Source organism: Equus asinus, chromosome X (assembly GCF_041296235.1).
Source record: "Equus asinus isolate D_3611 breed Donkey chromosome X, EquAss-T2T_v2, whole genome shotgun sequence".
In the NCBI taxonomy this organism is placed as follows: Eukaryota; Metazoa; Chordata; class Mammalia; order Perissodactyla; family Equidae; genus Equus; species Equus asinus.
Genome location: NC_091820.1, coordinates 110931087 through 110955709, shown reverse-complemented (window position 1 = coordinate 110955709; position 24623 = coordinate 110931087). Strand labels below are relative to the sequence as shown.

The 24623-nt window shown below is 48.7% G+C and overlaps 1 protein-coding gene across 18 annotated transcripts in view; it reads left to right on the top strand.

Annotated features, from left to right (window-relative positions):
- Positions 1 to 1529: 1529 nt before the first annotated feature.
- SEPTIN6 (septin 6) overlaps positions 1530 to 24623 on the top strand; it is a 62599-nt gene continuing 39505 nt past the window's right edge. For 5 of the 18 annotated variants that reach the window (XM_070503194.1, XM_070503197.1, XM_070503199.1 and 2 more), the window contains exons 1-3: positions 2018 to 2165; positions 15668 to 15782; positions 23574 to 23769. In XM_070503194.1, coding sequence (XP_070359295.1) covers positions 2136 to 2165; positions 15668 to 15782; positions 23574 to 23769 — 341 coding nt within the window. In that variant the 5' untranslated portion in view covers positions 2018 to 2135. Of the gene's footprint in view, positions 1631 to 2016; positions 2166 to 3218; positions 3360 to 7459; positions 7573 to 15667; positions 15783 to 23573; positions 23770 to 24623 lie in introns of those variants that run through there. The other 13 variants (XM_070503186.1, XM_070503189.1, XM_070503183.1 and 10 more) reach the window with 9 other exon arrangements.

Sequence of the window (24623 nt, the reverse complement as noted above, 5' to 3'; positions counted from 1 at the left end):
TCTGGGCCCAGCTTTTACAGCGGTTCCTCATATAGAGCTCTGGTCCCGCGTGTCACTGCCACCCCAAACCAGGGCCTGGCACCTCTCCCAGGCCCTGCCCCGGGTCCTTGGCGGGCCTCGGAGACAAGGGCTGCCTCTCTTCCCTGCCACCACCGTCTGCCCTGCGGGCCTGAGCTCTGTCTACAGAACTCCCGTGTACCGGTTCCTGATTGTGCCAGGCTCTTCTCTTTCCGGGTCTCTGGGGTCTCCAGCACAATGATGGACACACAGTGGGCACCCCCAATGCTCGCCTCTTCATGACTGTCTCTACTGCTACCCCCTCGTTTCTCTTTTTTCTTCTACGCCCCTCTCCCGCCCCCCTCCCCCCGCCCCAATCCAAATCCTCTGCCCTCCTGTTCAGGAACGCTTAGTTGGGCGCTTCCCCGGACTAGGCACTGGGGATGCATTTTGCGGAGTCCTTGTCCTCAAGGTACCCACCACACATAAGGAACTCCCTGAGACAGTAGAACACACATTGTGTCCACCCCGTTTCTCTGCCTTCCCTCCTTCTCCCCAGGCCCCGGCCTCTGGGTCGGGTCCCTTCTCCCTCTGGCTTCCTGGTTCCTGTTTTTCTTCTTTCCTCTCTCCTGCCTCCCCCTCAGCCTCTCCTGCGTTGGGCCGCTGCGGGGCCATCTCCCACGCGCCATCTCGGTCCCGTTGCGGGTTGCCGCCAGGCTTTTGCCCACGGGCTTGCCTCCTCCTGGGTCCCGGGCTCCACTAGAGGCTCTGGGTCCCTCTCCAAGACCAGGGCGCCTGCCCTTTTGAGGAGTGGAGTGGAGTGTCCCGCCAAGGTTCTGCCAGGGTTCGCCTGTCACAGGGAGCTAGCAAGGGGCCACTCCTGGGAGACAGAGTGGGAGGCGGCTGGGCTGGAGAGGTGGAAAGGTGTCGAGGGCGAGGGAGAAGACCTGCGGAGGCGGTTGGCCAAGAGGAAAAGGAAAGCAGCCGGGCACAGCCTCTGCCTTCAGAGGTTCCCGTTGCCCTCTCTGCGCACCGCCAGCCGCCTAGTCACCGGCTGACTGAAGGTTAAGAGGAAATCAGGGGGCGGGCCGGAGCCCGCTCCTCATCACTCCCCACTGTCCCGCTCGGCAGAGCTGGGGGCCTTCCCCCGCAAGCCCCTCCTCTGAGACTCCCCAGAGGTCCCGGCACCAGAAGGGGGTGGGTCGTCTGAGCCTCCGCTCACACGCTGAGCATCTAGGGCTTGGTGGGGAGAGGAGGCGCGGGGTTTCCCTGTACTAAGTACCCAAGGGCAGTGAGCTGGGTTCCACGAAATTACAGCCCGCAGCACCCGAGGATTGGAAATCCCAGGGCAGAAGGGGCGTTTCGTCTTAGGACCGCTGGACTCGGACTCGGCATGTCGCAGCTCAGTTGTGGGGCTGCAGTGCGGCTCCCCCCAACCGTCCGCTTTCTAAGCTCCACTGTGGAGCGGCAGGTGCCGCAGCTCCTCCCCTCCCGCCTCGGCGCACTCCCGGGTCATGGGGGCGGGGGGAGGGGAGGTGTGGTGAAGCATCTAGACTCAGCGGCGGGCGATCCCATCCAAGCACCCTGAGATCTCGGTGTTGAGAAAGAGGGGGTACAGGAGGCGGGGAGGAGGGTGAGGAGGACTGCAGAGCTCAGGCGCTGAGCTGTGCACTGGAGGGGGGAGGGATGAGAGCTCCCTTCCAGCCTTGGGGGTCTGGGGACTCAGGGATGTAAGGCGAGAGCAGGGGGGTGTGACAATTCAGCAGAGGTCGGGACGTACCACGGAGCCCAGTGGCGGGGGGGGGGGCAGAGGACGTGGTCATCAAGGGGAGCCCCCGCCCGCCTTCGCAAAGGCCTACGCCTGAGGTTGCAGGGAGAACTGGAACTGGGCTCCCGGTAGGGGGAAGCGGTGTATTAAATCCGCCCCCTACTCATACCCCACTTCCGAGGGGGTGGACGATAGAGGGAGGTTGGGGTTGGAGCAGCGGCGAGGGGGCCCCTCCCTAGCACCTCCCCCCACCGGACTTGGTCGCGCCCGAAGTGTAACACTTTCTCTTTGTCGGAGGAGCTCCGCTGTTTCCTGTGCTGTAGCTCCCGTTGCAGCGGCGCCCGTGGCAGCCCTGGCGGACGCAGGAGCGATGGCAGCGACCGATATAGCTCGCCAGGTGGTGAGTGCGGGGCTTGGGTGCCAGCGCCGGGGCCCGGGCTGGGGGCATGGGAAGGACCGAGGGGACCTGACCGCGAGGAGGGCAGTGGGCAGCATCCAGGAGCCAAGGCATGGCGAGACTTCTGCTCCCGGGATCAGCGGCTCAGTCCCGCAGCCTGTCTCCGAGAACGGTGGCGGCGGGGCCGGGTGGGGGCCTGGCCCAGGCTGCAGGCGGGCTGCTGAACTCGCCTTGCCCAGGAGCTGCAGTAAGCGCCGCCGCCTCCCTCGCTGCAGCTGCGGTCCCGTCGCTGGGGCGTTGCCGAATGAATGGCCGCGCGAGCCGCCGAGCCCTCCGGGTCCCCGGCACCCTGGCCTCGCTTCCTCAGACCGCGGGGCCGCGCCCCTGCGCACAGCTGCCTGCCCGGACCCGGGCCTCCTTAGGAAGAGGGGCGCGGGGCTCGGGTTAGCCTGGGGCAGGGGGCGGTGAGGGGGGCGGGGAGGTGACTGGCTGGGGTAGGGCTTCTCCATATGCATTACATATGTGACTGCGTCTGTGTATGTATCACTGTGTTGCGTATGAGTGCACGCGCGCGCACTCGTGCCTCCCCGAACTGGCCGCGGCGCCCAGGTTGTCTGTGACCCTGGATGAGTGCGCCTGTTTCTCTGAGTGTGCTCACTTTCATGGTGTGTGTCCGCGTGTCTGCATGTGCTGTGTGCCTCTGGGTCCCATTTGTGCGTCTGTGTGGGGTGCAGTTGGCTGGCCAGTCGGTGGCTGGTTGTGTATTTTGGCATCTTTCTGAGTACCTGACTGGGGTTTTGCGGGCTTCTGGGGGTCTATCGCGGGTGCGTGTTCAGTGAAGCTGGGCTTGTGTGCCAAAACCTGTGGAGCTGGCTTCTTTCTATGAGGACTCAGGAAAATAAGTGTGAGGCTTGCAAAAGCGGTACCGTCTCTCTTTTTGTTGGCAACCGACTCTGGAAAAGAAAAATCTTCATTTAAAGAACTGAAGTTTTCCAGCCTGGGATGTGCAGAGAAATCATATTGAAGTGACCTAAGGCTCCATGTTTGTTTTTTTAGACCAGAAGTTCGATTGCAAAGGGAGGGGATGATTCCATTTGGGGGAACAATCTAGCCTTTCTATTCATCCATGGCTATCTGGGATTTTAAGAAGCCCACAATTACCAGCACCCTGAGATGAGGAAGGAGAGAAAAGCAGAGGTAGGTCAAATCACATGACACCACATACTACTTGATGAAAATCTCTGAGCCACACACAGGCGCACACAAACACACGCACACACTCACAATGTCTTTAAACCTTGTGACTGACTTGTTTAGGGAAATAGTCCATGCAATGCAATTCCAGTGCAGAAAAAAACATAGCCTCTAGGTATATGGTGTAGTTGAAATTGATTTTTTTTCGAAATCTGAGTTCAGAATCCGGCAGTGTTTTCTCTACAGGATATGTATGAATTTATTCCACCCTCTTGTCCCTGTTTGGAAGGGCAGGGTGATTTCTTTGGAAGCTCCCACACCCCCTGCAGACCCCAGCACAGAGCTCTTTATGCAGTCATGATATGGAAGGAGCGGAAGGACCAGGAATAGATAGGAGACAATGCTCTGTGATAATGGAACTTGAGAGAATTATCTTCTCCCCAAGATTGGCACTGTAATATTTATTGCTTTAGTGTTTTGAGGGTTCCCAGAGTGCTTTTCTGCTCCTCGTTACTTGCATTTTAGAGATGGCAAGGCTTAAGTAGAGGAATTAGTCTCCTGGATTACACTTATTCCATCCTTAGTGACCACAAAGGATGTTAATGATTTTTTTGTCAGCTAATTAATTTGCATCGACCTGTCCATAGTCTCTCACCAGTCCCCCTAGCCTTGATTAGGATTGCAGGGTGGATGTGGCAAAGAAGAACATTCCAAAAGGTTGTCTTTCACCTCAGGCACAAGTCGGGCAACCCAGAGATCCCCTTTGTTCTGCAGATGGAGGGGTGGGGGTGGTTTAGGGCCACTTGGTCTGCTTTGCATGGTTCCAGTTTGTTCTCTCTGGCCTTGCCACACTTTATGATGAAGAACATAATTGTACGCCAGATTCTGAAGCTGAAAGAGCGGCCCAAGCACTTGAGACCTTGTTACCATGATAAATGGGTTTCTGGGAAAACTGACGTCACTCTCCGTGCCCCCCTTCCCCAGCCAGTGAAGCTCTTGTTTATGTGTCATTTGTCTCTCTGCTCTCCTTTGTGTCTGCAAGAAGTTTTAATTCACCAGGGGAAGATGGAATTAACTCAGGAGACCTTGGACATCTGGTTGCTGTTTGTTTCTTCCAAGGAACGTGTATCCAGGGTTTGGGAAAACCAGACTGGAGAACACACCTAAGTGTGCCTAGCTTAGTTCTTTTTAATGAGCTCTGAGACATGCTACCATGCAAGTAGTGCTCTGGTGTGTGTGTGTTTTGGGGGGATGTCCTTTTCAGAGTCTGTTGAGGGTCACTCTGGCTAGTGAGGTAACATCATTAGTGACTAAAACAGGCTTTAGAGTTGTTGGGTAGGATCCTTATTTGGGCATGCATGCAACTTGGAAGTTCAGCTCTTGTGTACATAATACAGTCCTATCCCATTTGAATGAACACACAAAGATTCTGCAGGACAAAACAAGTTTTCCATTGTGTCCATAAATATTTATTTGGTTGACCGATAAGTATCTGGCACTATTGCTAGCCCTGGTCAACTATACAAAAAAAAAAAAAAAAGCAGTAGACATAGTTCCTGGCTTTTAAGCTTACAGTCTAGTTGGAGAGACAAATTTGGACACTGAAATAATTAGAGAACTATAGAAGATTCTTGGGATGTTCCCACCCACAGCCCGTGCTTGTGAGGTGGCTTGGATTGCTGTTAATATATACTCTTAGAGGTTACATGACTTGTCCAAGGCAACCTAACAAGGCACAGTGCAGACCCCAGAGGCTGCATCTCCTGGTTCTTGCATTGAGCTGTTTCTTGAAATGTTGCATTTTGAGGTCCAGACCTTAAGTGCCATAAAAAGAACCACTCATTGATTTTGGCTTGAACCAACCCCATGAGGTGGACAATGATGCTTTCCTCCAGTGACAGCCAGGTCTTTCTCCCTGAGGAAAGAGCTTGCAGGGGCTCACATAGTCCTAGCTGGGGTTTGCCTGGAGCAATTGTCTCAGGGCAACTGCCCACAGGTGGTTGCACTCTGGTCTTGCTATCAAATGGCACTCACTCTTGATTCCCCTTGAGGCTCCCCATCTCAGCCATCTCCCTCACCTCACACTAAAAGCAATATTACATCCCAAGCAGGGAGAGCAAAATCCCAGTATTCGCCCATGGCTCTACTGGGATGCAGCACTGAAGAAAACTTACATGACCCCATATATTAAAAATTCTTGAATCAAAATCGAGGGTACGTGGATCATCATTGTACTATTTTCCAACTTTTCTGTGTGTTGGAGACTTTTCAAAATAAGAAATTGGGGAAACTATGACAACATCCCCCCCAATTGCACGTGGCCCCTTCCCTCAGGGAGTTTGTAATCTAGCAGTGGAGGCAAACACAAGTAATAATATAATTATCATTGTGTTAAGTGGCGCACGGTAGAGCTACTGCCTGCGGTGAGAATCCATCACGAGGGGACCTAATCCAGCAGTGGATGGGGGCGGTGGGTGACCCAGAGGCTTCCTGAAGGCTTCCACGGGGGGGGACAGGGTAGGTAGGAAGATGGGTGAGAGCTCACTTCTGCTGCTGGGCTGGAACATTTCACTTGTTAATTCACTTACTTTTAGTTTCATTCATTCCTTCAACATGTGTTTATTGGGCACCGACTCTGCCAGTGTGCCAGGTGTTGGGGATATAGTGACCAAGGCGCACGAGACTGCCCTCTCTGAGCTTCCAGAGGAGAGGCGGGAATAAGCCCCGCTTCCCCTTCATATCCTAAATCCTGGAAAGGCGAGTGTTGGCAGCGTTCTTATTACAAAACTGCATTATAGCTGAGCGATTTGTCTGTACAGTATAATGAGATTTTGATCTGCTGTCCTGTGCATAGCATTTACTTTGTGGAGTCTCTGCTGTAAATTTTCTGTTAATTGCTGGCTTTGCTACCCAGCACAGCCCCTCCCTTTGTGTGCTGTGAGGGAGCAAACCCGTTGCATTTGCCTGAGCAAAACTAATTAGAAAGATAAGTCCCCTGGAAAACGGTATTCCAAAACGAAATAAGGCTGATTTCTGGACTTGCCTGGGTTTCTGGAGTATCAGAGCTGTGGCTTCACATTAGCATGAACAATTGAGAGGGGCTTTTAATTGCATGTACATTAAAGCTACACTCAGAAAAGAAAGAGAGAGAGAAAAGAAAGAGAAAAAGAATGCCATGGATAAGTGTAACATGTTTCTTTCAACTGTCTCAAAATGCTTCCATCTGTATGATTTCATTTTCCCCAACAGCTTCCTGGACAAGGGTTATTGTTCTCTTAATTTTATGGGCACAGGGAGACCAAGGGACTTAGTCCAAAGTGTTATTGCTGGTCAGCAGACGAGACAATGAAACACCTACCAGATGACACAGATTCATATTTTTAAAAAACTTTGGCCTTTTCATGATGTTTCTAAGAAATATCAATCCTGCCCTGTCCCCTCTTACCCCTCTTTTCACTGTACTCCCCCCCGCACCCAGCACACTCATGGGGGTCAGAGAAAAATATACTCGGCTGCTTTGAAGACTGATGTTAAAATGATTCTCAGCTTAAATCCCAGAGAGCGCAGTCGTGGCTTATGTGCTGAGTTTCTTTTTTTCCCCACATTGCTTTAAATAAAAATCTTGGAGCCAGCAGCCATGTAATGATGGATTATTTTAAGTAACAACTGGAGGAGGGGGCAGAATAAATTAGAAACACAGACCCTTCCTCCTCGGTTTGGCAGGATTTGGGATTTGAAACCGTGGGTTCCTCTGCTGCCTGCACAGAGGAAAGAGGCCACATGCTCCGGAGAGTGAGAAATCGTGGTATCCTCTTCTTCAGTGTCTTCTCGTTAGAGGCAGCCATCTGCTGAATTAGGCAGCCTGCTCTCGTCTGGCCCTGGAGTTGGGTCATCCGTTCCGTTCCCTTAAAGGTGACGAGGGGAAAAGATTTGCAGGCCCTCTCAGGGACAGGACTCAAGGCTCCGGTTTCTCCTGCCAGGGCCCTCTCTGACCCCTGATGAAGGCCCTGGGGTAACAGGAGCAGAACTCTGCTTTCACGGTCTTGATGAGGTGTGAGGTAGTGTTGGGTTTCCTTTCACAGCGAGGCCCCCAGCTCTGAACACTGGCGCTGAGGCAGGAACTGGGTTTTTTCAGATCCCCTTTAAACAAGACCAGATGGAGGCAGAGGCAAACTCTGGCTCCCCAGAGGACAGTTGGGCATTCATCCAGAGGCCTGTGAGTAAACCTTTTTTCTTTTTTTTAACAGAGTGGAGATAACAATGGCCAGAACACTGAGAAAACTCTGTTTAAAGAGCCTGGCTTGAAGGGAATCTGTCTGGATTTTGTGGGAAAGTTGATCCACCCTGAGCAGGGTCGCCCCTGGCCTGAGGTGGAGGTATTTTACCTAGACTCTGGCTTATTGGGTTAGGCCACCCTGGGGATCTTGAGCAGAGCTAGGCAGCTGGCCAGGCGGAGGCTTAGGCCAGAGTCAGAAGAGAGGGAAGTGGGAGAGAGAACACAGAGGAAGGACACAAGCCCCTCCATGGCATCACTGCCTCAGTTGCCTTCCACGGGCCAGAGCCCCCTTGGTGAGCTCAAAGGCTTCTGGCTCGTGTTCCGTGACTCTTCTCCCTCCAGCTGGCATCAAGCCACAAGCCTGATACCCTGGAATTCTAGCAGCATAAAGAAATATATCTGCCACTTGAGTCAGCATTTCCATTTGAGAGTGGCAGTCTGCTTGACAGGGCCTTGGATCCTAGCACCCCTGTCTGCCACTAAATCACTCTGTGACTCGGGACAAGTCACTTCCTCTCTTTGAGTCTCTGTTTCCCCTTTCGTAAAACGAGCGGGTTGGATTAAATGATCTTTAAGGGCGTTTCCAGCTCTAACGTACAGTTCTTCTGTTTCCTTATTCTCCAGCCTGATTTCTTTTAGGTCCTTGCCTGCTTCTGCTCCCGAATGAGGTGGCAGACTTTAACTCCACCCCTTCCCTGCTTTGACTTCTTGAGCTGGGTGGGGAGAGAGTTGTAGAGAAGGCAAGTCTGTGCTTTTAGCTCAGCAGGGGCTCTGTAAGTAGAAGAGAAACAACCCTTCAGATAGCGTCTGCTCCTGTAGGTGTATGCAGCTATTGTCTCCCTATAAAGGTACATGACAGATGAATTTTTGTCTATTGAATCCCATTTTAAATGCACGAGGAGAGCTGGCTATTTAACGGAATCCTGCTGTGAATCCTTTTATAGAATGAAAAGCCACTCTGGAATTGATCTGGTGTATTAAAATCCGGAGTTTCATCCATTGGATTTGCCGAAAATGGGCCTTCTCCCTGTGCGGTGGCGATGGGCACTGCTGTGCTTCCCTGGGGTCCCTAATCTGCTCCCCCACCGAGGGCATTTCTGGGGCCCCTGAGGTGTGCTGCCAGCTTTTGCAGGCTTTCTTTCTCCTTGGAAAGGCCCCCAAGTTTCTCCCTCCCAGTTCAGGGCTCTGCCGCTGCTGTCAGTGTCTTCTTAGCCTGGCTTAATCAGCTCGAGGGAAAGCCTGACATTTGATGTGTTCGGCACATTGGAGGGTTTTTTTTTTTTAACCTCTGGGAATTTATCATCGCTTTTGTGGTCCTTAAGGCTGATAATACAGTGGCATCCACTCCCTTGACAACGCTGGAGGCAGCCGATAGGGCCGTCAGCCTCCTGATTGTTCCATCAAGACTCTGCTGCATATTTCAGGATATGTGATTTGAGTTCTGGTTCACATGAATCTTTATAATAATAAGTTACACTGTATAATAATAAGTTATGTATATATAATAATAATAATGTTATAATAAGGAGAATAATAGGGTTTTATTGTATTATTGGTAAAATAAATGTTTCATGTACAATAAAACTGCCTGAAAGCTGAATACTTAACCAAATTTTCTGATTATGTATGTAAAGCACCTTTTTGATTGTGGTTGAAGATTTTGCTAAAATATCTGAGGCCACTTTCCTGCCTAGGAGAGTACCATCCTAGAATCTTTTAAAACCATAACATTTTTATTCTGATTATAAAAGTGAAATATGCCTATTGTAGAAAATTCGGAAAATACAGAAAAGAAACAATACCTCCAGCCCCTCCAGCCAGAAGTCACCATTGTCTCCATTTTGGTGTATATTCTTGCAAACTTTTAAAAATGCGTATCTACTTTTTTCCCATGATTGGGATGATCCTGTATACACAGGGTTTTGTTTTGTTTAGTCTTTTGCCCAACAGTATTTGGTGATCATTTTCCTATGCCATGAAATATTCTTAGAAAATATTTTTCGCAGCTGCTTAATATCTATCATGCATCATGGAACTATTAATTGATTTTGATCATCCTGGAGATTTGCAGGGTCTATCAGAGATCAGTATCCAGGGCTGAGGATGGAGATGGAGAGAGGGAAGGAGAAAAGGAAAGAGAGATCAGCCCCACCAGTAAGTGACCCATGAGGCCACTAGAGAGACTCGTATTTCAGCGTTTCTGTCCTTTCTAGCCTCTATGTACAAAGGCCAGAGGAAAAAGTTTAGGGAAAGCCCAGTCATCGGCAGTGGGTTCCAGACATTTTGCTTTGGTCGCGTCCTTCAGAATGACAGCTAACTTAGCCACCTCAGTTTTAAACGGAGACAGGAAATTCTCCATTGACACAATGCACCCTCAGTTCCCGGAGGCCTCAAATACTGGTTGCTTACTATACCACAAAGGTTGGAAGAGGGGCGGGGGTGGGTAGCGGGGCACAGGGTTTGCCTACTTGGGTGCTTATGGGACTCTTTGTTTTCAGAATAACAGCAGTGGGAGAAAGATGCACAGCTGGAATGGCCATAACTGCGTTCTTCATAACATGAACCTTCGAATATTCAATTAAAAAACAAAATTGGTGTGTCCTCAGGGGAGGAGGCGGAAGAGAAAGAGAGTGGTGTTTCGGCCTGTGATATGAAATGTGGTATAACGTATTTCAAAACCGCAGGTGACTGCAGATGAGGAGAAAACAGGAAATGTAATTGGGGAGGAGAGTGGGGGCTCTCCCAATTCTCAGGAGCACTCTTTGGTTTTGCCTTCCTTTTAGCTCCTCTCAGACTCTCTGCATCCTAATTACCTCTGCTGCAAAGCTGACTGAGCACTCTCTTTTCTTGTATTAAAATGTTTTTAAATTACACAGGTAATGTGTGAATACATTCATGTTGTAAAAGAATCAAACAATACAGAAGCATACTGCCTACCCCCCTGAGTAAGCCCCTATTTCCATTCCTCTCCCCTGAGGTGGCCACAGCTCTTGGTTTGGTGGATGTCTCTTCAGTCCCCTTTCTATGCACTCACATGAATTGATGTGCAAATACACATACAGAGGGCTTTTTTGCATATATGGGCTCATACTGTACTTACTGTCCTACAACTTCTTTTTTCTACGTTATGATATGTCTTGGAGGTATTCGCTTCAGTACATTTAGACCTACCACATTCTTCTGAATGGCTGCAGAATATTCCAGAATATTCATGTTCCATAATTTTGTCAATATTTTCCTATTCTCAGACATATAGGTTTTTTCCTAGTTTTTCAGTATTATAAACAATGCTGTAATGAATTTCCTTGTCCATGGATCCTCGTGCAAACGTGTGAGTTTCTGGAGAACAGATTGCGAGAGGAGGTTGCAGGGTTACGGGAGGTGGGCCATTTAACGTTTTGGGGACTGTGGCCTTTCTAGCATCTCAGTTCAAGCCTTGAACATGGCACCACCTGCTATTCAAGAGGATAACTTGAGTTTTTAGTGTGAAACGGCTGGGCAAAGTTGCCACTTCCGTCTCTTCTTGTGCACATTGTAATCCAGGGAACGTTCAATTATCTGCAATCAAAGTAATCAGGACCTCAATTAATCAGGCCACCTTAAGGATAAAGAGGAAAGAGATAAGATATCAGAGGTTTAGTGAGGGAGGGGGGAAGAAAATTCCAGAGATTGTCCTGGGGTCAGTGTACATTCAGTCCAATGTCCTATACTTTCTACCTCTACATATTTAGTCCCGAATAATGAGGACTGATATTCACAATAAGGACCTTGACATCTTATAAAATACATCAAAGCAAGAGTGAATGGTGCTTGCTAGACAGGATTTCCTAAGGCAGGAACTATATAGACAAATACATTTTTGAAGCTTTCTCAACTACAAGCCTTAAGACAAAAAGTTTGCTGCTTAAATCTTGGTTAGCGAGAAAAGCACATTAACCAGATCCCATGTCCTCTGTCGCCAAACCTTCCAGTTAATTTAGGCGTATTGGACACTGGGTGAAAATATACAGAAGAAATAAGGATTCTAGAAGTCATCCGCGACCTTCACCAAATCCCAATCAATGACTATTTCTCTGTAATTCTTCTTAACTTCAACCTTGGCCTCTGGCGATAGAAAACCATTGGGCCATCTCTTATTTTTGTGATCGTTTCTCCCTCTTGGAAGAATCCTCTTTGTCTTCCCATCCCTTACTTGTGGGCATTTCCTATATTCAATCTAGCTCTTTTCTCCGTGTACTTTCTCTTGGAGAACACATCCAGCTTCATACTCCTCACTCCTAAATTTATATCCCAGTCCTGAATTCTCCTTGAGCCTACAATCCCATATTGCTAAGTACTTATTGGATTTCTTATCCTGGATATCTCACCATAAAATCAAAACTAGCTTATTCAGAAGAGAAAGACAAACACCTATTATGGGCAAAGACATGAAAAGGAAGCTTACATATATGTATGAATATACACGGTACACATACATAGTTGAGCAATAAAAAATGTTCATTGGGGTCAGCCTGGTGGCATAGTGGTTAAGTTTACATGTTCTGCTTTGGTGGCCCAGGGTTCGTGGGTTCGGATCACAGGCGTGGACCTATACACTGCTCATCAAGCCATGCTGTGGCAGGCATCCCACACATAAAATAGAGGAAGACGGGCACAGATGTTAGCTCAGGGCCAGTCTTCCTCAGCAAAAAGAGGAGGATTGGTGGCAGATGTTAGCTCAGGGCTAATCTTCCTCAAAAAAGAAAAAGTTCACCGTTACCAATAAAATGCAGATTTAGTAACACGATGCTATTTTTCAAAGATTCAATTCACAATGGTTAAAAAGCCTCAGAAACTCAGTGGTGCTCTGAGAATGGGTAAACAGACACTATCGCATATTGGTGGTGGAAACAGACATTTGTACTACTCTCTGTTGAGTGATTTCTCAATGTATATCAAAGTCTTTCGAATGTGTGTGCCTTTGGACCTGGTGGGCTTCAATTCTAAGAACTTAACTTAAGGAAATAATCAAAACACACACAAACCTGCAAGAACAAGAATTAATTGTTTTAAAACTTGGAAACATGCTAAATGTCTAGCAGTGGAAGATTGATTAAGAAAACATGGTAAATTCCTACAATGGAATGCTATGAGGCCAATAAAAATAATGTTTTAGAAGTATACTTAATTACTTAAGAAAACATCCTTATTATATTAAACATCAGGTTATAGAGCCAGGTTATGAAAAGGAATATACAGGATTATCCCTATTTTGTTATTTAAAAAAAGGTATACAGACTGGAGGGAAATACGTAAATATTAACAGTGATTATCTCTAATATTTTTTATTTTCTCCTTTATAATTTTCCATATTTTCTAAAATTCCTACAGTGAACATTGATTACTTTTGTAAAATAAAAAGCCTGATAAATGTAATTTCTTTTAGTAATAGCTATTTAAAACCAGACCCCTCGACTTGCCAACTAAACAAGTTCCCTTTCCTGGCTTCCCTCTTTCTGTCCCTGGTGCCGTCAGTCCAAGTCCCCAGGCTTAGACCTTGCAGCCTTAGACCTTTGATTGCTCCCCCACTCCCTCCGCTCAGTCGCTCATTGAGTCTCGTCCCTTCTTTAGGAAGGCTCTCCAATTTGTTCCTCTCTCCTGAGTCCCAAGGCCGATCAGTTCACTTCAACCAGCATTTATTGTCACAGTACCTGGATGTCACTCTGCCAGTTCAACATTGTTGGAGTCATCTTCTAATATGTCTTCCTGCCCCTACTCTCTCCTCCAATCAAGCAAGCACCCTGCTTGTCTCATGGCCCTCCTTGCTGAAAACACTCAAAATCCCCTCAAAACCCATTGCCTAGGGAATAAAGCCCATACTCTTTCTTCTGCTATTTAGAGCTCTTTACAGCACTGTGCTAGGTGGGAGATAACAGTGTGCATATGGGAAATACTTGGTAAGCCTTTGACAATGAAGTAAATCTTCAAGAATAAAGTGTGGCATTCTCCCCACTGCCCTCCACTGTCTTCAGTTTGAAAATTTCCCTTCTTCTCCTCTTGGCACTTGGACCAGAGGCTTTGGAGCACTTCAAGTTTCATGGTGCTGAATTTGGAGACAGGAAGAGGCAGCCACGGGCGATAAAATATGGCTCAGGAAACCTCAACTCTGTGTCCCTCCCAATTTCCGACGCCTGGTACGTAGGAGGCTCCACTGAGAAAGCATATTGGCTCTTAAATCTCCCCTGCAATGTTGAGGACCAAGAATGAACAGTCGGACACTTAATCTTTCTTTATTTGCTTTAATAAAAAGGAGAAAGAGGGAAGGGGAATCAGAAAGGAGTGACTATAGAACAAGCCCTGAGCGATGTGGGCTGCTCATGAAACCAAGCTGTCTTCAGATGTCCCTCTGGGGCTCAGAATACGCCCCCCGCCCCAGACTGAAGGATAGCATATGGTTGTGTGTCAAGAATACTCCACTGGGAGTGTGTGGGGTGAGATGTGTGAGGGTAATGAACTTGCCAGATGGCAGTCACTGGCACTAGCCTAGCCCTGTCACTCCCTCTTGGAGGATCTGATGACACCAATGGGAGTGGGATCCCCAAGCTGGGTGAAGCAGCTATCTGGGAACCAGTTCTGACAATGTCAGCTGCTGAGAGGCTCCCCCACCAACCCAGCCAGTCCCTCTCAGTGTGAAAGTATACCCTTATTATGGACCTAGTTGAAAAGTAGATCCAGTCCAGCCTAAGAGCTGCCTGCCAGTACAGCCTGGGATTCCAGCGCAGGCCTCCTGACATGCCCTTCCTGGATTGCTCTCGGCACCCTTCTGGTTACAGAAATCTTGGTGTAGCTCCATCCAACAGAAACTCAGGCTCCTTACATAGCCCACCCCTCTTGTCTAGCTCGGCTGTCTCCAGCTTCCCTTCTCTTCCCTTCTCCCCTCCCCTGTGGCCATTGGCAGTTAGCACATTTCTTGAGTACATGCAAGTCCCCTTGGGTTTCCCCCTTGGCTCCTTGGAAGCCCGCCTCAGTTTGAGGTTCTCCCTATTTTGTAAAACCATTAAGAATAAGAAGCTTTGGAACTTGCACGTGAAGGAAGAGTCCTCTGCTTTCCAGAGCTGTGAATGGCTTGGCTGACCCTGAGGGAGACAAGGGAACCAGAGGAAGCATGGAGGCAGCTCTCTAGCTGGAAGGAGCCACAAGTGTTCCATGGTGTCACGTGCTATTTTGGGGGTCTGCGTGGAAGGGTAACCTCACAGTGCAATAAGAACAGCGGCTGCTGTTTGTGGCGTGCTTACCACATGCTAGGCACTGTGCTCAGTGCTTGAGCGGCATTATCCAGTCTAATCCTCACACCGGTCCTATGAGGTAGTAAGCAGCTTCCGATTTTACAGATGGGGACATTTTGAGAAGTTAAATAAATTGTCCGAGGTCAGAAGGTGGAGGAGGTGGGTCCCTCAGACCTGCTTGATTTCAAGGCCTATTCTCTTAACCTCTGTACTGTGCCACCTTTGTAGGTCCCCACAATGTCCTAGAGAGAGGAGTAATTGCTTTTCAAAGTTCCTGAACACTTATGCATGCACCAGGCATTGTGCTAAGCTCCTTACCTGTGTTATTTCTTTTGAGTCTTCCAAGCACCTCTAAGATGGGTAATATTATCTCATATGATAGATGTGGAAGGAAACTGAGTCTCTGAGAGGTTACCCAGTGTGTAAGTGATTGAGTCAAGAGTTAACTCAAGTCTGTGAACCTCTGGGACCAGCGTTCTCGTGCCCTGACCCCGCCCTCCCACCCCTCGTAAGTCCTCTCTGTAGTTTGCTCTGTCTGGAACTATGACGACATTTATTATGGAGCCCCGAGAATGCCTGTACCCAAGAACCCATGATTTCTAAGCTGACGGCCATTTTCGATTTGGAGCAGGGAGTAGCTAAGGGAAGAAATGACACTGGGCCTGGGCAGGGGTTACTTCCCAGCATGGACAGCATTTGGATGGAGAAGTGAGACTCGGATTGCTTTTAAGCACATTTCATTTTCTCCCCTCCCTCTCCTTCCAAATTAGGGTGAAGGTTGCCGAACTGTCCCCCTGGCTGGACATGTGGGGTTTGACAGCTTGCCCGACCAGCTGGTGAATAAGTCAGTCAACCAGGGCTTCTGCTTCAACATCCTGTGCGTGGGTGAGTATTTCCATAGCAGGAAATTCTATTAAAGAATATGGATCCTTAATGACTGGATGTGGCTTTGCAGGTAATTAGGTTAAATAGTGTGTCATTCTGATCTATTTGCAGGTGTACCCCCCCTTCTTTTATCCCTCTGCTTGTTTTTCTAAGCAGCTGGCTGTGATTACATTTTTCCCTGGCCAGTCCAGAATATGAGGCCATACCTTGGGGGAACTGAGCTGTGTGACACCCAGTGGAAATTTTGTAAGGGAGCTGGCTGGCTCAGCTACTGCCGTCAAGCTCATTTTGGCTGCAGAAAATAGGAGCCAGGACAGAATTTGGAGGGAGGTGATGGCTGCGGAAAGATGCCTGCCCACCAGCTGTGGGCAGTGGGTTGGGTCTGTCTGTTTCCTCTGCAGCCCTGCTGTGCTTGGTACAGTTTGAACTCAAGTGCAGGGCCCACACAGCTGTGTGCAAAGTTCTTTTATTCCTCTTAAGTATATCTCTGCCCGGACCTTTAGTCTCATCTAAGCCACATTTTAGTCACCTCTAATATGCTAATCACAGCAGAGTTCAATAATGTTTGTGAATGAATGAATGAGTTAGCCCCACAGGAACCACTCTTTATACTTCTTAAACACTTCCCTATATTAGCAGTTTGGATCCTTACCAGGACTCTGTGAAGTGAGCAGAGCGAATAGCATCCGTAGCCTCGTGGAACAGATGGAGACCCAGAGACGTGGGAGGATAAGGAACTTACCTGAGGCAACACGGAATACAAGGCAGAGCCACGACGGGGACCCGGGTCTGGCTGACCCGTTGTCCCTCCCGCTACTTCTCTAAGCTGCCAGCAACATCTCTTGAGAACACAAAAGCACTCTGGAAACTGTCACGCACCAAGCGAATATGAGGAAAGACAGTTCCTTGACGTTCTTTAAGAATCTCTCCTTAGACCCTAAGGAAAAATCCCGAATTTGCAAACGTGATCATAGTATCTAATTTTCACTCTGCAGTAAGGCATACCTGCGTATTTTCAGTGATCCACGTCCAAAATTTAATGATTGTATAAATACTGTTATTATGACTTTATTAAGTCAGTTTTCACGCTGGCTAGAACACTCAAGCACTTGCTAATCGCCTTTTCTTATTTTTATATAGAGTGTGTGGGGAATCATTCATGTTGAGGATCTGAACAACCGAATTGGATATTTTTCTCTTTAATGTGGCCTAAAGTTTTGTTTTCTAAGTAAGGTCATTCATTTTCTTGGATTCTTTACTTTTTCTTCTCCTCCATCCCCAGCACTCTTTTTTTTTTTTCTGAAGAAGATTAGCCCTGAGCTAATATCTATTGCCAGTCTTCCTCTTTTTTTTTTTGGCTTGAGGAAGATTAGCCCTGAGCTAACATCTGTGCCAATCTTCCTCCTCTCTGTATGTGAGTGGCTGCCACAGCATGGCTGACAAGTGGTGTAGCTCTGTGCTCAGGATCCAAACCTGTGAACCTGGGCCACCAAAGTGGAGTGCACCGAACTTAACCACTATGCCACGGGGCTGGCCCCCCCCCAACACTCTTTTCTAGATCACTTTCTGTAGGAGAAAAACTGCACACTCAAGTACGAGTAGAAAATAACAAAGCCACTTCTAAATATGGACTACAGGCAGTCAACTAGGCTCACTCACTAGCTAAATGACTCGCTCTCGCACACCAACTTTGGAACCTACGAAATGAAAATATATGCTTCACAGAATTATACATCATAGGCCTTAGAGTCCAGATCTAGGCTGTTAATTCTTCAAATGCCAAAAGTCTACTCATGGTTGTGATGAGGTGCTATTAGGAGAGTGATACAAAATAAATAGAAGTCATGGTGAGTGACATCAAGATCAAATGCTATCGCATCCAGTACTAGCACTGCCAAATCTCTCCAATCTTTGGCTGATGGCCAACTTATTTCACATAAGATTTGATTACCGAAACATTTCCGCAGAAACACGTTGGATTCCCTTGGCATTCTTCCCACGACTCCGTATGACCTGTACTGGAGTTGAGGAGATGAGAAGTGAAATGACAGACCCACCCTAAGCAACCTTTCAACTAATTGAGTGGGCTAGTAAAGCTTTAGGAGGGAGGCCATGTAAATCAGAATGGCTGTCTGAGGGCAGAAGTGTAGGGAAATTGGACGCACAGACCACAGGCTTCCCTAGAGCCCAGAGGAAGATGAAGCCAAGCTCAAGGCAAAAAAAGTGGGAGAAATAGTAACCCCCTATCTTTGAATTCCAACCCAGGCACTGCACAGCTACAACTGCTTCAAGTGTGCCCTTGCTGGGATGAATAATAGCTCAATTGCCCGGGGCAGACCACTCAAGAGGGGAGGGATAGAAAGAGAGAAGGCCCTTTCACCCCCAAGGAGTCACCGGCTCTCTTTCTTTCCCCACTTTTCAAGTTTCAGGAAATGGCTGCCCTAATATCTCCCCTCTTAGCCCTGTAGGTGCAACCGTTGGATGCACCAGCCTGGACCAGGTTAATTACATTCCCCATCCCTGATCCAAAAAAGCCTACAACTCGCATCCCGCTCTCTGGCTGTGCTCACGCAGAGAACACACAATTTGGGCCAAGGTCATGAGTGATTTAGGGTTGCTCTGAGGCTGCAATCTCAGCCCAGCCATGGGGCTGGGTCCTGTTGCTGACTTAGCGGTGGGTCCATAGCTTGTCTGCTGAAGGTGATTTTTTCTCTCACAGGACTTTCAGAGACCACACTTTCATGCCTACCGCCTGTGCATAGCTGTCAGGTTTGCTCCCTCAATGACTGTTACACAACAATCCTGTTTGTGCATAGAATATGTTCTTTTCTGATAGGGCATTTTAAGTGTAAAGTTATGGTAGCACTTGCTTCGACTATTAACAGAGACCTAGGATATTTTTATCACACTATTGTTTGTCTTGGTGCTGGGCTGCTGATCATAGTCCCTAGCCCAGCAGAGTGAACACTCTACCTGCATTTGTGCATGTGTGCTTGTATGCATGTGTGTGTGTGGGGATTGGGAGAGAGAATTTTTACGAATCCAGAGTTCAACTTGTGTGTAAGGGTACCAAGAAATGGCACCTACGATGATTATTTTTAGAGGGTTAGGCACACGGGTGTGAGCATATTATGACTCCTCTCCAACAGATTCTCTAGGGTTGACAATAATTACTGAGTGGGGCGAGGTTCCCCTCCGCCCATAAAAAGCATCTACTAGTCCCTTAGCTTTGGGAATCGCTAGGATCTCATGATCCTAGATGCAGCACAGGAGACCTCAGAGGAACCACCAGAGCCAACAGTACAAATGTTCTGCTGGGAAAGAGCCCCACAGAGACTCAGCTCTCTGAATGTGCCAGCAACAGAAATGCCTGTGAAGAGCACAAAGGGTCATAATGATAATATTTACTTTGAAGCTGCTCAGGATTCCTGGGCTCTGGGCTCTGTTGAACTTGGAAAAAAATATACAAGAGACGCTGGATTGAGGCTCACTAAGGGAGAAGGGGAAGGGCAGCTAGCATTCGATCAAGGTCAGGGCTCAGTTGTCTCGTCCCCCCATCTCCGGGAAAGGCAGCTGTCCACCTGTCTAAGACACGCTGCCAGCAGTGGTGTGCTGGTCAGTGTCTCACAATCCTCTCTCAGGAGAAAACTTGCCATGCAGCAAACTAGCATTTGCCGATCTCCGTGGGGTGTCGTTACTTCCACCATAGCTGGTTTTAAGCTGCCAGCATGACGTCACCGCACATGGGCTTGGGAAGAGCTGTAGGAAGCAGGGCGAGCTGGCTCCAGCACACAACTGTTGGCCAGGCCTCTACAACATCAGGAAGGAGAAGAGGGCAAGGTCACAGAGCCAGACAGGACCTGTCCCTGTCCATAGGCTCCCTTGGCCAACTGGAGTTCCTGGAGAGTTTCCGTTTGGACACCTCCTTGTTGAACTGAGAGATGTTTCTCTTGGTTTATTCCAACATTTGGAGCCGGAAGCGACTTTAGCTCCATGCGATTGTGAGCTCCATGTGGCTATCTTGTTCATTGCTGTATCCCGGCCCCTAAAAGCGTGCCTGGCTCCTATTAGAGGCTTTGTAAATAGTTGTTGAATGACCGAATGAACCAACAGATCACACTTATGGGATGCACCAGAGCATATTGGTGACAAGCATGGGCTCTAGCATCAGACTGCCTGGATTCAAATGCTGGCTCTGCCACTCACTACTTTGTGACCCTGGACCAGATACTTTGTCCACACTTTGTAGATGATGAAGGTAAGGTGCAGAGAGGCTGAGGAGCTGGGGCACATTCACACAGCTAGGAAGTGCTTTGGTTAACCCATCTGTAAATTAAGGACAAATAGTAGTTTCTCCCTCACAGGCTTATTGTGGGGAATAAATAAGGAAATATATGTGAAGTATTTACAGTGATGCCTGGCACATCGTAAGTGCTCCAGGAGCGATAGTTATTCTTATTACTCTAACCTGCTCACTTTGTGGAAAAGGAGACTGCGGCTCAGAGAGGGCAAAGAGCATGGCTCAGGTCACACAGTCATTTAGTGATAACCTGACTGAGACTTTGCATTTCATCACTTGCAAGGACTTAATTGCACAAGGTGCCAGAGGATGCTAATGTTAACAGCAAATGAGGAAAAGGACTAAGCTTTTCTTTCTTACAGTGGTGTTTATCTCAGAGTGGAGAGGTCAACACTGGACTATCCTAGGGAGTGTAGTTTGAAAAAGCATAATTCATGTTACATGTCTTAAAATGAAATTATTTTTTTAAAACTCTGATGTTTCCAGGGGCCAGCCCCGTGGCGGAGTGGTTAAGTTCATGCGCCCCGCTTCGGCCGCCCAGGGTTTCGCTGGTTCGGATCCTGGGCCTGGACATGGCACCGCTCGTCAGGCCATGCTGAGGTGGCGTCCCACATGCCACAACTAGAAGGGCCCGCAACTAAAAATAGCCAACTGTGTACTGGGGGGCTTTGGGGAGAAAAAGGAAAAATAAAATCTTAAAAAAAAAAAAACAAAAAAAACCTCTGGTGTTTCCAGAATACTATCTACATTAAGCAAAGTGAGATGAAACCTTCTCGGCTGGTGGAGATGACTTTCAAAGGGTTAAGAAACCCCGCTGTCCACTATGAGGAGTGAAGAGAAGAGGGAAATTGACCCCTCGGGACTCCTCAGGTTTCCTGCTGGAATCTAATTGCCAAGTCCCCACCTTCCTGCAGGGGTGTGGAATCTGCTGACCTGATTCGAGTTAGGCCACATGTGCTGCCCCCTCCCTCACCCCACCACCAACTCAATACTGGGCCCAAGGCAGCGTGAGGGGAGACAGCATCCTAGGCTCAGGCTGGGTCTGTGCCAGCCGTTGAGAGAGGTCACCCTCTGTCCCCCAGGCTCCACATTGATGGAAAACTGGAACGGGAGCCCTCGATAGCCACGGGAGGAGCCTGCTGGATTTTCTGCCCTCTTCTCGTGCTGCATTTATCACGATTCCCTAGACACCCACGGGTTCTTTCCTTCCAGACATTCATCATCGGGCATCTAATTTCCACAGCCCGTTTGTGCTGGCAGGCATCCGCGTGGTCATTTTTTCTGCTGCCTGGCCGTGCCCTGCCCTGATGCCTGGCCTCCATTTCTCCAGCTGTGCAAACAGGGCGGGGCCCCTCTCTCATAGTACAGCTCCTGAGGCCTCTGTGTGACCCTCGTGTTGGGCCCTCAGAGGAGCACAGAAAGATGCCCCATCCCCTGCTCTCTGAGAATTCTTAGGCTCAGGGAGGCAAGGAGCTAGCTCTGGGTGCCGCAGAGACAGCCCACCACTTTCTAGGAGCCACGGGGCATTGGGCAAGGAGCTCACAGAACAGAAGAGGGGGTGGAGGTGGGAATGTACTCGGAAAACTCCTTAGGCACATACAAAGGCAGGCTAAAATGTAGCCCGAACCTCAGCACCCAGAGGGAAGGTGAGTTAGGGTGAGGGGGCCACCCTTGTGCTCCCGCCTCAGCGGTGCTGGCCCCGTTTGCAGTCGAGCTGCCCTCCCACTGTGGGCGAGGGGAGGGTGATACATTCCCTCGCTCGGCCAAGTCTGCCACCTCCCACGGCAAAGGCCCTACCTCACCAAATTTTTTTTGGGACCCAAATACTTCCTGTTCCTTTAGGGAGGAAAATGGGGGCCTCTTCTGGGAGAATCTTTGCTGCTAATAGGTATAGCAGACCTTGGCTGGAAACATGATCTGTGTGAGGAGCCACTTCTCTGCACCCTGGCAATCAACCATGTTAATCAGACCTGGCTATGAAATTGGGCAGGGGGTGGGGGGTGGGGGCGGGGAGTAGCCAGGCTGAGTTGAATGTGTTCCTTGTTCTCTCTCTCTCAGCAATCTCTCCATGCGCAGAAAGCTCTCATCATAGACAGATATTTTAAAAATCACCTTCTGCATCCATAGCTCATTATTCGGGATAAAAAAGGCATGGAAGATGCAAAGCCAGACACATCCAGAGGCTGGAGGGGAGACAGACTGTAGTAATGTGTTCTGCAGCTCTAACCTTAGCCCTGGATGCCTTGCCCGATGTGTGCTGTCGGTCACAAAGCGGGGTTTGCCAGGCCAGGATTTGCCCAGTGCCAACCCATTCCTGACTGGGAAGACATGTCAATGCTCACATCTCAAGGGTTGGGAGAGGGGAAGAGGGATGATGATAGCAGAACAGCAGGGTAGCCTCGGTCTTCAAAGGGCGGTCCAGGGTACTTAGCTGCTGCATCTTCTATTCCTGGTATTTCTGAATCACTTGGGGTGGGGGTGGGGACGAAATACAGTCTGGATCCATGGAGATTATAAGCGTCTGTAGTGCTCAGCCCAGTTTGTGGCCTCATATCAGATTCTTGCTTGACTCCCATGCCACCAATTTCCCTCCCAAGTCCCATTCCCTGAAGACTCCTTGGCTCCTGGCAGTGGCTTGACATCCCTTGGGTCTCCCAGGAATAATCTCAAAAACCTTTACCAGTCCCTCACAGCCCTTCCTCCACTGTCTCCCCGGGGTGAAGGTCAATTTTCAAAATTCCAGTGGTTTAATTTATTAGTATCCTGTAGCCTGTTAGCTAAACAAACAAATGACTGGTTTGTTTGAAATTTAAGGGGAAGAGTAATTGGTGGCCTGCTAAATTCCCTCCTCATTAGCTAAAAATGGTCTCCCCACTGGGATACGCATCCTGGCATCTGCAGAGCTCTGTCTGGGCCTGGCAGGGAGTGAGGTGGGGATCAGAGGAGAGGATATTTATTTGACAGGGGGCCTGCTGTCCCTTTCTTTTAAAATTTAAAATAGCCCATTAATTTTTATTACAAAAGCTATGCATGTTCCTCGCAGAAAACTTGGAAAATACAGAAAAGCATAAAGAAATGAAAACCACACATAACCCCACCGCCCAGAGACAACCAGAGATACTGTGTTTCCTACCAGTCTTCTTCTAGGCATAACGCTGCCTCTCCGTCAGTGCCTGTAACGTAGTTTCTTTTCCTGACTATAAAAGCAATGCATGCTCACTTTTCAAGTAACACAAAAAATATGAAGAATAAAAGGAAAATTGCCCCAATTCTACTATTCTGAGATGACTACTGCTAATACACGGGTGCAGTTCCTTTCAGTCTTTCTCACTTAACTGAGATGAAACAGTCCGGAGAGTTCTATACGCTCCTCACTTAGTGTCTTATCGTGTACGTTTTCCCATGTCAATAAATATGCACCTGAACTATGATGTGTGACAGCTGCATGGTGATTGTACGAATGGACCATAATTTATCTTTTTGCTTTTCAGGAGAGACAGGTTTGGGCAAGTCTACCCTCATGGACACCCTGTTCAACACCAAGTTTGAAGGAGAGCCGGCCACTCACACACAGCCGGGTGTCCAGCTCCGGTCCAATACCTATGACCTCCAAGAGAGCAACGTGGGGCTAAAGCTCACAATTGTTAGCACGGTGGGCTTTGGGGACCAGATCAACAAGGAGGACAGGTAAGGAAGGCAGCAGGGTAGAAAGGCTGGTGGGAGGCCACAGGGAGGGGCCCACCACGAGGGTCCTGCCTGGACCTCTTCTCAGAATGGTGTGGGCAGGCAGCAGATACCTCACAAGCCCCGCCTCCACCCAGGGCCCCTGTCTACAGCAACTGTCCTACTCCACATGCTTTGCCAAAAGAAGGCTGTCTTCCTGATATACAAGGGTGAGGTCTCCTTTCCATTGAGCTCCTGCCTTGTGCCAGGTACGCCTGTGCTCTGACAATCTACAAAGGAATGACTTTATCTCTGCCCTTGTGAAGACCGGTTTTAAGCAAATCAGTTCCATCAAGTGTGATATGCTCTGTAAAGGACAGGGTACAAAGAGGTAAAGGACAAGTTACAATGAGAATACGAAGGAGAGAACAGTCACTTCCATGTGGGGAGGTCAGGGAGGCCTTCACAGAAGAGGTGTCCCCTGACCTGGCCCCTGCAGGATGAACTATTTTGCCAGACAGACAAGGGAAGGAAGGGAAGGGCGTTCCAGGCAGGAGAACCGCTGTACAAAGGCAAAGAGATGTGGATGATTATGGTATGTTCTGGGGAACTGCAGCGTGCTCTCTCTGGCTAGTTCAGAGGCAGAGTTACTGTGAAGCTAACGAAGCTTAAGCTTCAGGGCTCTCACTTGCACAGGCCCCTTCCAAGGCCCTGTAACTAATTTTTAGTCATCATATTGAATTACCTATCTTGGAGGGCCTTCAAGTCACACACGCCTAAGGCCCCACAATACCTGGGTGTGCCCCTAGGCTAGTGCTTGGCATGAGTTGGGGGAAAAGTAGGGGAGATGAAGCTGAAGAGGTAAGCAGGAGCCAGAT